Raw genomic sequence first — 16,064 nt, 5'->3', positions numbered from 1 at the left:
GGTGCCATATGTACAGCATAAACAAAGGGTAGATGTGGGAGGAAGATATATAGGGGGTCATTACGACCCTGGCGGAACAAGTCCGCCAGGGCCGTGGGACGCGGTGGCACCGCCGACAGGCCGGCGGTGCCCCGCGGGGCATTCTGACCGCGGCGGCTCAGCCGCGGTCAGAGAAGGGAAACCGGCGGTCTCCCGCCGGTTTCCCGCCGGTTTCCCGCTGCCCCAAAGGAATCCTCCAAGCCGGCGCAGCATGCTGCGCCGGCATGGGGATTCCGACTCCCCCTCCCGCCATCCAGTTCCTGGCGGTTCTCCCGCCGGGAACCGGATGGCGGGAGGGGGAGTCGCGGGGCCCCTGGGGGCCCCTGCCGTGCCCATGCCTATGGCATGGGCATGGCAGGGGCCCCCGTAAGAGGGCCCCTAAAAGTATTTCAGTGTCTGCAAAGCAGACACTGAAATACGCGACGGGTGCAACTGCACCCGTCGCACCTTCCCACTCCGCCGGCTCTATTACGAGCCGGCGTCATCGTGGGAAGGGAGTTTTCCCCTGGGCTGGCGGGCGGTCTTGTGAAGACCGCCCGCCAGCCCAGGGGAAAACTCGGAATACCCTCCGCGGTCTTACGACCGCGGAGCGGTATTTCGGAGGGGGGAAGCCTGGCGGGCGGCCTCCGCCGCCCGCCAGGCTCGGAATGAGGGCCATAGTGTTGGAGGGGCAGCTGGATGGCAAACCACTAACCATAATGGGGGTTTATGCACCCAATAGTGCGCTAGGTGAATTCTTACAGGAGCTGAATCCTGCTTTGTTGACTGACCCTGCTGTGCCTGCCATTTGGGGTGAGGACTTTAATTGTGTCCCGGACGTGTTGATAGATCGTTCATCCCTGCCGCTGAAGGGAGCAGCGAGCAGACGAAGTTCCACTCTGCTAACGACTTGGGCTAGAGATACCGAAGTACACGACATGTGGCGCATGGGACACCCAACACATAGGGAATATTCTTTTTATTCCTCGTTACATGATATACACACCAGAATAGACTTGTTCTACTTTGTGCTCTTTGATTAAAGACTCAGGTTATTTAGCTAGGACAGTGTCCGACCACTCCCCGCTGCTGTTGACTATAAAGTGGGGAAGAATGCATTCCGCAATACCCACCTGGCGTCTGAGAGATGAGGCATTGCTAGGCAATCCATTTAGAGAGGAATTAAAGGCCTGTATTAAGCATTACTAGGAGTTAAACACCGGGTCCACCGAACTGAGAGCCACAGAATGAAATACACATAAAGTCGTGGTGAGGGGACATTGCCTTTCAGCCTCATAGGGGGTGCGCCGTTCACTACGTGACAAAGTCGTCACACTAGAGAAAGATATGCGCAAATTGGAAATAGCAGTCGCGCAGCATAAAGTGACATTTGAACCCCTTCGTGCGAAACTCAAGATGTATGAGGAGGCGGCTCAACGCCTCCGTCGACATGACTATAACTACCATCTAACACGACTACATACGGAGGGTGATCGCTCGGGGAAGCTCTTGGCGTGGCTGTTGTGGGAAGAGTGGCAGCACACCCAAATTGGGGCTATACGCTTGACTGATGGGACAGTGGTTTCTTTGCAGGAAGCAATTAGTGATGCTTTTAAAGATTACCATATGGGGCTATATCAAAAACAACCAGCATGCGACCCTCAGCATCTGGAGTCCTTCCTCTGTGAGGCACCGCTCACGAAGTTATTGGTGCTACATTTGGCGGCGCTTGATGAACCCCCAAATTAGAGGAAATCGGTGTGGCCATAGCACAAATAGCTTGTAATAAAACCCCTGGCTTGGATGACCTACCGATAGAGTATTATGCCACTTATGCTCAGCACTTATCACGTCCTTTGTTGTCCACGTTTGAGGAAGCATGGACCCGAGGGTCACTCCCGACATCTCAGAGAGAGGCGTTAATTGTAGTGCTCCCTAAGCCTGGCTGCGATCCCATGGATGTGAAATCATATAGGCCGCTGTCTCTTCTTTATCTAGACTGCAAACTTTTTGGTAAAGTGTTAGCAAACAGACTCGCCCCGGTACACTCTGATCCATGAAGATCAGAATGGCTTCATACCTCAGCGGAACACGTTCTTGAAAATCAGTAGATTATTAAGCATTATCGGCAACACCCCAAAAGAAGCATATGAAAATGCCCTGGGCTGAGACTTCCTGTTTGCCACATTGCGACGCATGGGATTCGGACTGGGTTTTGTGCGGTGGGTGCAAACTCTGTATGCTGGCCCCACAGCTAGAGCAAAAATGGGAGGAATAATATCAGAAAGTTTCACTATAGGCAGAGGAACTAGGCAAGGATGCCCACTGTCCCCTTTATTGTTTGCTATTGCGATGGAACTACTGGCTGCTCGGTTGCGTGCCAGGGCTGCACAGTGGGGGATGTAACGAATGGGGAAATATCATATTATATCGTTATATGCAGATGACGCATTTGATTTATTTGGAGAAGGGATGGACCACACTGCCTGAAGTGATGTCCTTGTTGGATACATATGGTGAAATTTCAGGACTGAGGGTTAACTGGTCCAAATCCTGCTTGTTTCCCATGGTGGAACTGCCTGTGGGGGTGAAGGAGGTGCTTCCCCCAAGTAGGCCGAAGTGGTGCTTGGATACTTTTAAATACCTGGGAGTGCAAATATATCATAAGATTGATGATATGAGGGATGGTCACCTGGGACGCACACTTTGCTCTATGAAAGCCTCACTTCAATTCTGGTGTTCACTTCCTCTATCTCCCTTGGGCTGGGTGGCGGTGGCAGTGGCAAACATGCTTGTTCTACCGAGGCTCCTCTATTACTTTTCAGCGCTGCCTGTAGTTCTTCCCAAGAGTTTCTTTAGCAAACTTAATAGATTGTTGCTGGAATTCACCTGGGGTCAAGATAGGCCCCGAGCTGCATTCACTATTCTGCAGCATCCATTACGAAAAGGGGGACTAGGTGCGCCAAATTTTGAACAGTATTACGCGGCAGTACAATTGCAGTGGCCGCTATATTGGATGAACAGGCCAGAGTCAACCGAGAGGTGTTCCCATCTTCACGTGGCTCACTGACCGCACAGTGAAGCATGCAAACGACAATTATTTATTGTTGGTGGCACACACCTGCTGGCGGAGATACGTACAGGGGAGCAGACACTTACCCCCATTCTCACCCTCATCCCGCTGGGTCAAATACCTGGAGGTACACAGCTATTCAAGTGTCGCTGCATAACATCGTGGATGGAGACAGGTGTAGAGACCGTGGGTGATTGTTTTAACAAAGGCATAATGATGTCTTTCGATACTATTAGGGACCTTGCCTCAGTGGGACCAGGACAATTTAAAACGTATTACACTATGGGGGTCATTCTAACCCTGGCGGTAAAAACCGCCAGGGCGAATGACCGCGGTAGCACCGCCAACAGGCTGGCGGTGCACCGCTGGGCATTCTGACCGCGGCGGTTCAGCCACGGCCAGAAACGGAAAGTCGGCGGTCTCACGCCGACTTTCCGCTGCCCTTGAGAATCCTCCATGGCGGCGGAGCGCGCTCCGCCGCCATGGGGATTCTGACACCCCCTACCGCCATCCTGTTCCTGGCGGGTCTCCCGCCAGGAACAGGATGGCGGTAGGGGGTGCCGCGGGGCCCCTGGGGGCCCCTGCAGTGCCCCTGCCAATGGCATGGGCACTGCAGGGGCCCCCGTAAGAGGGCCCCACTATGTATTTCAGTGTCTGCTATGCTATCCATTCGGAGCCGGCGTCCTCGTGGGAAGGCTGTTTCCCACTGGGCTGGCGGGCAGCCTTTTGGCGGTCGCCCGCCAGCCCAGTGGGAAACCCAGAATGACCGCTGCGGTCTTTCGACCGCGATACGGTCTTCTGGCGGTTCCCGCTTGGCGGGCGGCTCCAGCCGCCCGCCAACATTAGAATCAGGGCCTATATGTCACCTGATTAAAAAGGCGTGGGCACAGGTGGAACAAGAACCTAAGAATTCTTCTGCCTTGCACTTGTTGCTCTCAGAGAGTGGCCTGAAAAAAGTAATTACTAATCTATATAAAGCTCTGACCAATGCGACTGAGGATGGCTTGGGGGCGGCGGGACGGAGGTGGAATTCAGTCCTTCCCAAACTCTTGACCACTGAGGAGTCGTCTGTGGCCCTTCAACAGATGCAGAGAGTGTTGCGGTCCTTGCGGTATAAGGGGCAGGTACATACAGGTTATGACACATGGGAAGTGCTGGTGACCAAACTGGAAACTAAAAATGACGAGCACCCGCCGTGATTCATTACATCGCGAGAGTAACGCTAATAAGGCTTTACTCTGCTGAGTTCCCCAGTGATAAGGAACTCGATGTCAGGGGGGGCTCAGTACTGTCACTGTGTGTACTTTATTGAAGCCGAAAATGCTATGTTGATACACTTAATCGATTGCTCGTGAGTGAGAGAGAAGTTAGGTTAGCTATGATGAACTAAATGCTTGTAACATGATGTGGTGGCGATTACAGCGTGGGGAGGCGCAATGGACTCGGTATGCCCAGGGCACTTAGTGGTGACACGTGATACGGTACTTAACCATGTAGTCAATTATTGCATGTATTGCTTATTGTTCAAGGATGAACTTGACATATTATTAAGTGTACTGCTGCTCTGTTAACCTTTGGAGTGTGTTTCGCATTGACCCAGTTTCTATATTCGCAATTAACGATATGTGTGAAAAATAATAAAACAGATTTTTTTTTTTAAATCATGTAAGATTTGATTGGCACAAATATATGCATTTTACATTTTCCAATATTACTGAGCCAACCTTAATGAGTTTTGGATGTTGAACTACCTTGCTGGGCAATGTTAGATACTCTGCTGTGCAGCTTGTAGTTCCAAGGATCACTCTGAAATCGTGGAAGGAAGGAACTAGTTCAGACTAGCAGAAGCCAAGCTCACAGGAGACGTCTTTTTCAACCTTGTTTGAAATTGGCATCTCATTAATTCACAGAAACCTTCTTATTTGTTTTCTCCGTCAGGTACCTTAACTCTCTGATAGACCAACAAACACAGTTACGAGACGTTTTCTGATTTGTCAAGCGCTTCCAATGGTGGGGCTTTCGCTCAGAGGCTCAGGAGTGTGCTACTGTTTGTTTCTTGTCCTTGCGAGGCAACCTGGCTAATAGAAGAAAAGAGGTCAAATGAAGCGCTCTCAGTTTTATGTTGTTTGTTATGAAAGAGTGCCAAACACATAGGAGTGGCAAATTCACAGTAAACATCGAAAACAGTACATATTTTTAATAACATATTGGTGAAATGCTTATTGCAATTGAATGATTTACATTTTGTTGTTTGGTGTCAACCCCTGACAAGACCAGTAAGCATGACTTGTTGGTACTGCATAAGACATTTGCTTAGGCATATATCGGGGTGTGATTTAAGTGTTCAATCCTGTGGATGCCCATACCAATAAGGGTGCCTCTGGCATGGGAACTCCCTAATCTTCATGTAAGGGATTATTATGTGACAGTGATCTTTACATGTTGCGTCCTTCTTCAATTTGCGAAGCCCTTGATATTGTCTATATATTGATATTTCCACCTGCCAGCCTGTTTATATTTGCCATTTTCTGGGTAGTATTTAGTCTAGTTTGCATTAAAGTATGTTTCCTTTTTAATAGAAAAAACACTGTGTGGACATTGATTTATTAAGTGCTGTTTTTGTGTTTCTGACTTTAGAGTATCTACCCCTCAGCATCATTCTGAGTAAGCCTCAGACTTCTCTGCCTCACTATTCTGAAAGTCAAATGCTCAAAGGGGTACTTAGTTCCTAGCTTGAGGGCCTGCAATACAGGGCCACAGGGGCCCAGATATAAAGCACCCTGGTAAATTTTGATTGGCCTTTGACCCTTTGATCCAAATTTCTCCCACTCAAGCAGAATAAGAATCTCCACTTACCAGCATGCTAAAGACTCTTTTGGTGTAACTGGTTGGTAGTCCTTCAGGTGTGAAGTTAGTGTAAGCTCTCTAACTCTACAAGTTTGCCCTGCAGGTTTGTATTTGAGAAAATAAAGCACTGTGGGAAGATTTAGATGGTGCTAAGCAAAGAAATCTGAGCACCTTGGGGTAAAAGGTATCATCTTAAGTAGGTGTTAAGATATTACACAGTCAACTTATGTCACACATTTTCTATGTTGATTGCCTGTTTGGTCTATCCTATAATGTAGGGATTGGACTACAGGATGAATGTAGATGGATGGCGCATACCTTAAACCTGAGGAGAAGTAATTGACCTAGCACACGTAATGTAGTAGATATAGACCAAAGGCTGGCAGTCACCATTATGTCTTGGAACATCGCTGGAGCAAAAGCAATTGTTACAGATGGATTTAAAGTAATGACCAGTTGTAATTATTCAATAATAGTACTCCAAGAAACATGGCTGGTAGATCCAATAGAACTAGGAGGCTACTCTCTACATCACATCAAAGCTGTAAAATCAAATAAATTGGGCAGACCAAGCGGTGGCTTAGCCACATATATCTCTATGGCACTTCATGCCACAACAGAGCAGCTAGCCTTCTCTACGACAAACCTACAGGTTATAAAAATCTATTTTAGTAATAGCCATCACGTTCTGTTGATCATCTTCAATGTCTATGCTCATCCGCAGAAGTATCGGAAAACACTTCTCTTTGAACAACTACTCCAGAAGGTAGAAGAGATAAGATGTGTCAATCCAACATGGGACATTTTAGTGTCAGGCGACTTTAACACCAACCTGATATTTACTCCAGAACCAGACGACCAACTGGCAGCTGAAAACGCTATATGGTCAGTGTTGCCGCAGTTTCCATCGGCACAGACGAGACAAGATATAAGGGGCAAACAACTGGTCGAGGCCCTAGAGCATCTGAGCATGAGAGTATTAAATGGCAGGGTGACAGAAGATCTTCCGCCAAAGCCCACCTTTACAGTGCAAAATCAGCGACCACAATAGATTACACGGTCGTCTCTCTTCCCCTGCTAGCACATGTCAGTAAATTCGAAATCAAACCGACTCTGTACAGTGAGCATTCATTTTAACACATAGAATTGGTTTGGAATGCGCCATGCTTCCTTTCAGCTATGAATGAATTGGGAACAGTAACCTCCATCAACCTAAATCGCCTGATCTGGACGGAGTCCTCACTACCACGGCTGTGCAAAAATATAAAAACTCTGCTTCAATCAATAGCATGTCAAGATCAGTCAACCGTGGACGTATGGGCTAGCTTTCTACGGTCAATACCTTCACTTGGTGCAGCCAGGCGTCATGCTCCAAATAATAATCGGAAGTCACTGAGCATGCCATCAGAAATCCTAGAATTAAGAAAAGAACTAAGGCGCAACCTTAGATCTACAAAAGATAGACATCTTACGGAAGCTTTATGCGCACAAATAAAAACCTTACGAAAAAACTAGAAGAAACAGGTATGGCAAATAAAATAAAATAAAAAAGGAGGATGAATTCTGGCTCAAATTACTTTTCAATTAAAGAAAGGCCAACTCTAGAGCATTTTGGGCGTCAGTGAACGAGATTGGCCGAAAGGTAAAGATAATAAATTGTACATTAATTCCAGAAGACAAATGGGTAGATCACTTGACTGACATCTTCTTCAAGCCACTCTCTCCAGAGGAAAACCAGCAACTAAAGGTTGCAGTAAAACCCACAGACTTTAGGCTTACAGAGGCAGAATTCAGTGCCGAGGAAATTGCCCAAGTCATCAGAAGGGGCCGTAGGGACGGGGCACCCGGCCCTAATGGCCTCCCACAAGCCATATTCAAGGCGGATCCGGATTATTGGTCAGCAACACTGTCAATATTATATACAGAAGTTGAGCGCAATGGAATCATTCCAGACAGTTGGAAAGGATCCATCATTAATCCGATATATAAAGAGGGTAGTCGAGCCAACCCAGCCAGTTACAGACTGATAGCGCTAATTGACAGTGAGGCCAAATACTTCGCCTCCTTAATTTTACCAGACCTGCATAACTGGTCCAATCTAAACAACCTAGTCCCCATGAACCAAACTGGGTTCCGGAAGGGCTGCGGCACAGTCATCAACATTCTCACGCTAGGTGATATTGCCAATCGCGCAAAGTGCTTAAAGAAAAATCTATATCTATGCTTTGTGGACTTCAAAAGTGCGTTTGATCGAGTGGACGGAGCAATGCTCTGGAGTAAACTGCGAAGCTGGGGCTTGCATGAACGTATTCTGAGGTGTATTGAATTATTGTATGACAAAACCTGGGTGCAGGTCAAGGTAGCAGACGGCTCAAAAATTTCTTGGAGATTATCAACAAATGTAGGACTGAAGCAAGGCTGCGTCCTAGCCCCCCATCTTTTTAATCTCTTTATGGCTGATCTTTCAGCTATGCTGGATGCAACCAACTCGCATTCTCCCAGGATGGGAAGTCTGTCCATATCACATCTATCATATGCGGATGATATTGTTCTGCTAAGCCACACAAAAATAGGGCTGCAACGGCTTAGTTAGTACCTTGGGCGATTTCGCAAAGACAAACAAACTAGAAGTTAATATTTCAAAAACTAAAATTATGTCCATAGGATGCCCTTTGAATTCTGCAAACAAAATAAAGTTGAGCGGTATTGCACTTGACACGACTTGCAGTTACAAATACCTTGGTTTTACTATAGACAATAAGACCAGTCTTGTACCACAAATGCAGTATATTTCACAGAAGTGCAAATCCTTGGCGGTTGCTTTCTGCACCTTAGCTAAGAGACTAAAGGTCCATCATACAAACCATTACTGTCTGTTATGTCGGCCAAGTTCCTCCCAGCCACTACATATGGAAGTGCGGCTCTACATGGGAAAGATGCTTTTCTATTGGATCGGAAAGAAATAAAAATCTATAAGCAAGTTTTCAATCTTCCTCGTTCTGCTTCTCCAGCACAGGTTAGGCTGGAATTTGGACTAACACAACAGCAGTTTGACAGGAAAGCCCATACAATAAAAACTTGGTACAAAATAAGCAAAAATACTGTCAGCCCTCTAGTCATGGCGCTATGGAACTCAGTGAATAACAATGTAACTATGGGATTCCAACATTTCATATCCTCTTCTGTGTCGAGTGTTAAAAAAGGAAAAAGGCATCCAATCATTTTTAGATGATAAAGTTACATTTGCGCAGCGCTCACACGCTTGGTCAGTAATGCATACCTATACCATTTTGGAGCCATCACATTATCTGTCCTCAACTTTCGCATCTCATATCAAGCATTGTTTCCTGGCGATTCGCTTAGGAGCTTTACCAGCCAGAGCGAACCAACCATTGTGGAAGAACGGAGGAGAAATTTCCTGCAGGCTATGTAATGACCCTAAGGAAGATATGGTCCATCTGATTTGTATTTGTCCAGTCTTAAAAGAAGCGCGCCAACAACTATTAAAACCGTTCTTTGTGAGAAATGGGACTCGCTCCTGTCGGACAGCAGTGATGTCAATGTTTGATCCTTGTGATGTACAGTCAATATGCAGATTTATCAAATTTCTGACTGTACATACCAAAGATGTGAATCAGCTCCCCGGAACACAGTCTTGATTAATGAATCTTAATTCTTTTAGAACTTAAAGTTGGTACTCTGCACTTTAGCCTATAAAAATTGATTTTACGATAGTTTTTTTATGGTAAAGGAGCTTATGGAATTTTAAGAGAATTTTATATGGCATATTATGAGCTGATTGTTATGGTTTTTATTAACTAAACAATAAAGATATTACTTGCTATCCTATAATGTAAATGGTGAGCTAAGGTACCATAAGAAAAATCTGTTTACATCTATGGACTGGACTGGACTATGCACCATAGTCAACCAGGCACTTTTTCATTCAAGGGGCAAATTTACTTCAAAGCAGCACATAAACCTATGTTGCTGTGGTGAAAGAAAGGGAACATGCAGAACAGCACCATGTCTACAAAATATGGTGTTCTTGCTCTTACCTAAGCACTAGCATAGTACAAAAACCTAAGCTTAGACAGGTTTAAAACGTTTTGAACTTTGTATTTGTGTTGTACAGTATTGCACATGTGCAAAGTTTGCAGAATCAGAGTTCCCTGGAATCAAGATACAAAAGAATAATAATTTGTACAGAATGATAACATCCCTATTTATAAGGACTTGTAGCTAAATAACTCTCCCTCGTGTGCAGGAGGTGAGAAGAAATAAGAAGAAGTGAACCACATAATTTATCTCAGCTTTGGTCATTTCTTAGCTTCACATCTTAATGTTTGTGGTCTGGCTTGACAGTGCAGCTGTCGTCTGACAATTATATGAGAATCACCAGGAGAGGGGTTTTAGCTGCGCCTACATGTTTTGATTTGGCAAAGTAGTGTGCTTCCACAAAAAAAGTGCTTGCCTTCCAAGTAGCTGTGTTTGCAAAGTATAAACAGTGCAAGTTTTGTTCATTTTTTAGCTATCTCTTACACATTGCCTTTGTCCTGATGATGACCCTTTCCCAAATTGTTATATGGGTCGACAATTTGACTCATTTTGACTGGTTTTCAAAAGAATTTAATTAAAGGAGAGCAACTCTTTCATGCTGGAGTGTGATCCATTACATTTGTATTTCTATACCAGTCATGTGTATATAATTGCACTGTACATAGAACCTACGCACAATTATCTCACTTTATCACTTTCACTGAGCCGTCTCACTTTTTGGTGCACCTTTGATTGCATGTCATTTCGATTCAAATTGGATGTTTGAGTTAAAAAGGATTATCTTTGATACAAATAAATTCATTTCAGAATGTATATTCTGCAAGTTGATTGTTAAAATTGCCATGGCAGTCTAGGCTCATACTTCCCCCAGAAGGACCATTTATGTGTTATTTGTTTCACATAGCTGTGATCATTTTGTTTATATATCCAACTGTCTGAACATGAACGTTCAGTGGTACACAAATACATTGTAATGCTATTCAAGTGTTTTAGATAACTAGAACATTTATGGAGTTTTCTATGTCAGCAGCACAGATGGGAGGAGGACAGTCTTTTAACATACATGGATTTGTAGCTCTAGTTTGCATTCCCAAGCCGGACCTATGGTCATTGCCAATTCTTGTCTTGGATATGGAAGTACCTCCGGGATCCTCAGTGTGGCTTGGACTTATTTATGAACGAAAGCGTGCTTGGTGAATGTGGTTGAGGGGGGGTGCGTTTCAGCTTTCCGAACAGTCACACTGGCATATAATGGTGAAATACATTATATGAGAAGCAAGACTTAAAGGGGGCTTAAGGGGAAGTGGAAGGAAAGAGGAATGCAGATTTTTAGGAGTACTTAAAACACAATATTTTTCTAACTAATCTGCATTTGTTGTCTTTGACACAAAGAACAGAGAGAGTTTGTATGTTTTTGTTAGTGTGGACATGTAAACATTTCAGGTGAAATCCAACAGACACTTCACATTACCCGACTAAAAGTACCTGTACCCAATTATTTACTACACAACACATTTTTAGGGGGGTATAACACCCCAAAACTTGAGCTACGCCCCTGGGGTGCAGGGATTTTGGTACTACAGGCAAAATACCAAAATACCACCTTGCATTTGAGGAATGGTGACCTGTTTACCCTTGCACAACATCATCCCTGTGGAAGTAACCATTTGGAGGGACATTCATCTTGCAACTCGCCTAATGAATGTTATTTAGGCAGGTCATTCTGCACCCTCCTCCAAATCGGTATATTGCAAACTCACCTATTAGTACTTAGGTCAGTTTGCCTAATAATATGCTGGTCGCAAAAAAGGAGTCACAATTTGCAAACACTTTTTGTGACCAGTATCCTAGTATACCTTACACATGGTGCTTAATCTCAATCGACCCTCCATGCCATGCTCTTATGCAGAATCCCAAACAAGAAGAAAATTGGAGTCTGGTAATTCCCGCAGGAGCATTGCTTAGTCACTTTACTCTGGCTTTCCAATAGGTTAGACGTATGCCTGTGGAGAGTGCAGACGGAAACTATTTTACACCTCCAGATTCTCTTCAGTCTTAATGGATCTTCTAATAGTAAAGCTGAAGACCACCTACACTGAAGTGGATACATTCAAGATAAATAAAGAGGCGACAATATGTGAGTATAGCCTCTCACTATACATGCACCAGCTTAATCTTCTATAACACTGACATATTTTTACCCTTTTGGCAGCATTCTAATAATATGCTTAAGTATGAAAAGTATGTCATGCTTCTCACATTTACAAAGAAGTCAATTACTTGCCAGGCTGCAGCGTTCCATTTGCATTCTAAGGCACTCTGATGTGCTCCCAAAAATGCGTATTATCCCGACCCATCCTTGTAACACTTCTGTCTACGGCTCTTTTCTACAAGTAACCACCAAGGGAACAATTATCACGACGGTGCTACAATATAGTAGTTTAAAAAAGGTAATGTTTTATCAAAAGAGTGGATTATTCTGCGACTGTAGTGAGATATTGTAGCCATAACTTACATATATTTCTGAGCAGTAACATATTCTTTCAGTCCATGATACAGGAAAATTATATTGCTGCTGCTGAGCACATATTATCTAATCATAAGCCCTAAGGGGGTAGCTGTGACCTCCTTTTTAATTTTCCTTCTCGTGTTTGTTCTGTTGTAGATTGGCATTTGAAAGAGGAGGATATGGAAAGACGTGGTCGATGTTGGCAAAGCTCCCTTTTGTTTATTTTTTCACTGCTTTGACATTCAAATTAAGGATGCCGAACGGCTGGAAATAAAAGCTTTCTGCAAAAAAATATCACCGATCGAGAAACAACTACCGCAGCATAAAGAACTCAGAGGCGTTTGGATTTTCCCACTGTGAGAGCAAAAGGGGGGGGGAATTGTGGGGTGGTGGGCTGCACCGCGCTAAAAGGACACCCCTCCATCTGCTCACGGTGCAGCAATATTCCAATTTAAATCCTATGGTTCAGCACAAACCTCAATTTATGATTCTGGTATTATATGCACACTAAAGCCCACAATACGAGGTGGACCTGAGAAAGGATTCTCCTCACACAAAAAAAAAAAAAAACACGGACCGTTGTATTGAATACCTTGCAGTGGGATACAGTGAGCAGCCCTGAAAGAAAAAATTGATAATGTTCATGGAGGAATAATTTGAATTAAATTGCACTTGACAGGCTGTCTCCCAGTAAACAACGGAAGTGAGGGAGTCTTAGCTGAGCTCCGAGGACTTGCCTAAGCCACTGCTGTTGGAGACTCACAGAAAAAAAACACCGTTTTACAGCGTCTAATTGAAGCTTTCCATCGGGTTTGTGCAACCGTTTCCACCGAAGGACGGTGAACATGGAGGAAAATCTGGAAGAGGGGCAGACACAAAAAGGTAAGTCATATTATGATGTTATTTTTACAAGCGCGCATCATTTTTCATTGTTAAATCACACAATGCTGCATTACCAGACGCAGTATTTATATCTGCGATAGTGCATGTTTCAATCACCTCTTCCCTTCTGCGCAGAAGTCTTGTTTTGGTAGTATCTGGCATCCTTAATGAGACTGTTTTAATATCGAAATGGTGCAGTCATTTACTATGAGCTTCTTAATCTATTAGTCTTTTGTGAACCTGCGATTATTGTATCTGTGCTCATGATTCCCAGTCTTGGACGAAAGGAGACTAGTGAGGCAAGCGAACCATTTGATGTTAAACTTGAACGTTGTTTTAAAAAGGCAGCCTTACCTGTAAGAATTCATTGGACGGGGCTTGTTGTTGTCGGGTTATAATTCACAGTTTCTTCTCTGCGCGTCAATTATTTTTATGGCTCATCTCAGCTGTCATTTTGTACAGCCCTCGATTCTCCTGTTGCGTATTGAGCGAACAGCACGCAAATTTTACTTCTGTCTTTAAAAATCAGAATAAACGTTTAACGGACACTGCTTGCAAGTAGCCGTCTGTCGGTTGCTTGTGTGGGGCTGCAGCACGTGCAGCCAGCCACCTGACCCCGACTTCGGCTGTTTATTCTAAAGTTCCAGCGCCGTCGTGATGCCATTGCCCGCCATGTAGCACGCCTGGACATTGCCATGGTGTCATGCCAATCTGCACCTTCGCCCATCAGTAACTGCGCGTATTATGGGTATCGCTGTTTTTATTGAAAAATGAACATTGTTGACACTTACACTTAACGTAGGTCTGGTATCTAGCCATATCTGTTACTATCACAGTACCTTAACTTAGGTGACGAAAAAGATAGGATTTCAAATGCAAATGCCTCACTTCTATTGATCTCTTGTCGTGCCTGTGCACAGGGCAGCCAGCCTTCGATCCGTCATTCATTTGCTGTCATTGAAAGCCGGGCTGTCTCTTCGGGGCTGACCCAGTTTCACGAGGTGCAGCCATATGATGCTGTTTATTAAGTAGACGCATGTTTCTGTTTCAGCAAACACTAGCTTTTACGAAGAATATTGACGTACTGCAGATAGTTCTTCCACACACAGCATTGGCGTTGCTACTTCTCTGTTTACAGTGTGACGGCTTAATTTAAAAGCAACATTTAATGAAGAATTGCCAAACTCATTCTTGGAGAAGTTCCCTTTGACTATTCATAAATCCGTCAAGCTGCAGCGTGTAGATTTTCGGGATGTATGAATATGAAGTTTGAGATAAATCAACACCGGAAGTTAACTAGAATGCCAACTGAAACAAGTAAACATCATCCTGCACAAACAACCAGATTCAACATGAACCTGGAATTAACTGAAATGTCTACCCTAGCCCGAAACCCTTATGTCAGCAACTGATTGCCCTTTGTAATTGGTCAACTGAAATTTCAACTTGAGACTTTTTAAGTCTCGATTACAGACGGCTTTAGCTGTCCATTGGCACACCTATTCTTTCAAATACAGAATACACCTATAGTGCGATTTGGGTCAGCCCCTTGCTCATGATTGGATAGCTTTGTTGTACATATCATATATTCACTATTTAGTGAATGGCTTTCCTTTGTATTCTTCTGTTTTTTTGCACCAAGAAGCATTCAGTCTCACAATATTCTAATTGGATGAGTAGTAACCTTCCACTGCTGACTTGAGAGGGACTCTTTCTTTTTTCTGTATTCAGCACTTCATGGTAATGCATGTGCTTCTTTGCTTTTCCTCCCTGCTTTTTACCTCTATCTCTTCTGCACATTCTTTTTAATGCTCTCCCTGATGAGCTGATCCAGCTCTCCATGTTAATTGTATTTATGACTGTTTGTTATATTTGTTACAGACGACCGAGTATGTGCAATGTATTGCTAGACTCCTTGCTTCTATTTTTGTACTAGTGCTCCTGATGCTCCCATATTCTTCCCATTCTACTCCGCTGCATGTTCTCATTGGTACATTTTTCTTTTTCTTTAAAGTGGGGGACTTGTCAGCTGCAAAGTGTAGCAAGACTGCTAGCGTCCATTTTTAATGCTGGCATGCACTTTCTTTTTTCATTTTTTAAATGTTTAACTTACAGTTCGAATCTGCCATGCTAGAGTGGTAAACAAAAGTAACAAAATGCCTGTAGTGTATCACAATGATTGCACACACATTGTTCATGCGGGCACACACATATTGTCACATTCACATCCATAGTGACACCTGTGTCACATCCCAGCCATCTTGGAATTAATTTAATTAACAAAAAACAACATGCAAGACTCTGGCCATGCATGTGCATGTATCATAATGCATGTATTCACATTTAAAAAGCAAGGAAAAAACAATGGCAGAACCTCTAGTTCAGTCTTTTAGAGCACAGACCTATTAAAAGAGAATCTAGTTTACTTAATTGCCTGTCAAAATGTTTTGATCCTTGAATGCTTGTAAAACTTTTTCACTTGCACATATGCAGGTAAAGTGGAATGTTGCGCCTTAGCAGCAGCGGCTCCTCCACTCTGAAGGAGGAGCATCGCCCCCCTGCTAGCAGGAACCGCTGCAAATCCTTTATCAATGAAAGAATAATAAACTAAGTTTATTTTCCTTTCATTGTTATAGGGGTGGGGCATTCCGGATGACAGGGAAGAGGGGAGTGCAC

The 16,064-nt window shown here is 44.1% G+C and overlaps 1 protein-coding gene across 2 annotated transcripts in view; it reads left to right on the top strand.

Annotated features, from left to right (window-relative positions):
• The first annotated feature begins 11,964 nt into the window (after nt 1-11,964).
• Nucleotides 11,965-16,064, top strand: part of GPM6A (glycoprotein M6A) — a 504,858-nt gene continuing 500,758 nt past the window's right edge. Inside the window, exons 1-2 of one of the 2 annotated variants that reach the window (XM_069244597.1) lie at nt 11,965-12,134; nt 12,663-13,388. In XM_069244597.1, coding sequence (XP_069100698.1) covers nt 13,352-13,388 — 37 coding nt within the window. In that variant the 5' untranslated portion in view covers nt 11,965-12,134; nt 12,663-13,351. Of the gene's footprint in view, nt 12,448-12,662; nt 13,389-16,064 lie in introns of both variants that reach the window. The other variant, XM_069244607.1, reaches the window with a different exon arrangement.

This window comes from Pleurodeles waltl, chromosome 1_2 (genome assembly GCF_031143425.1).
Source record: "Pleurodeles waltl isolate 20211129_DDA chromosome 1_2, aPleWal1.hap1.20221129, whole genome shotgun sequence".
Taxonomy (NCBI): domain Eukaryota; kingdom Metazoa; phylum Chordata; class Amphibia; order Caudata; family Salamandridae; genus Pleurodeles; species Pleurodeles waltl.
The sequence above is the reverse complement of the archived record's forward strand: the minus strand, read 5'-3'. Positions and strand labels throughout refer to the sequence as shown.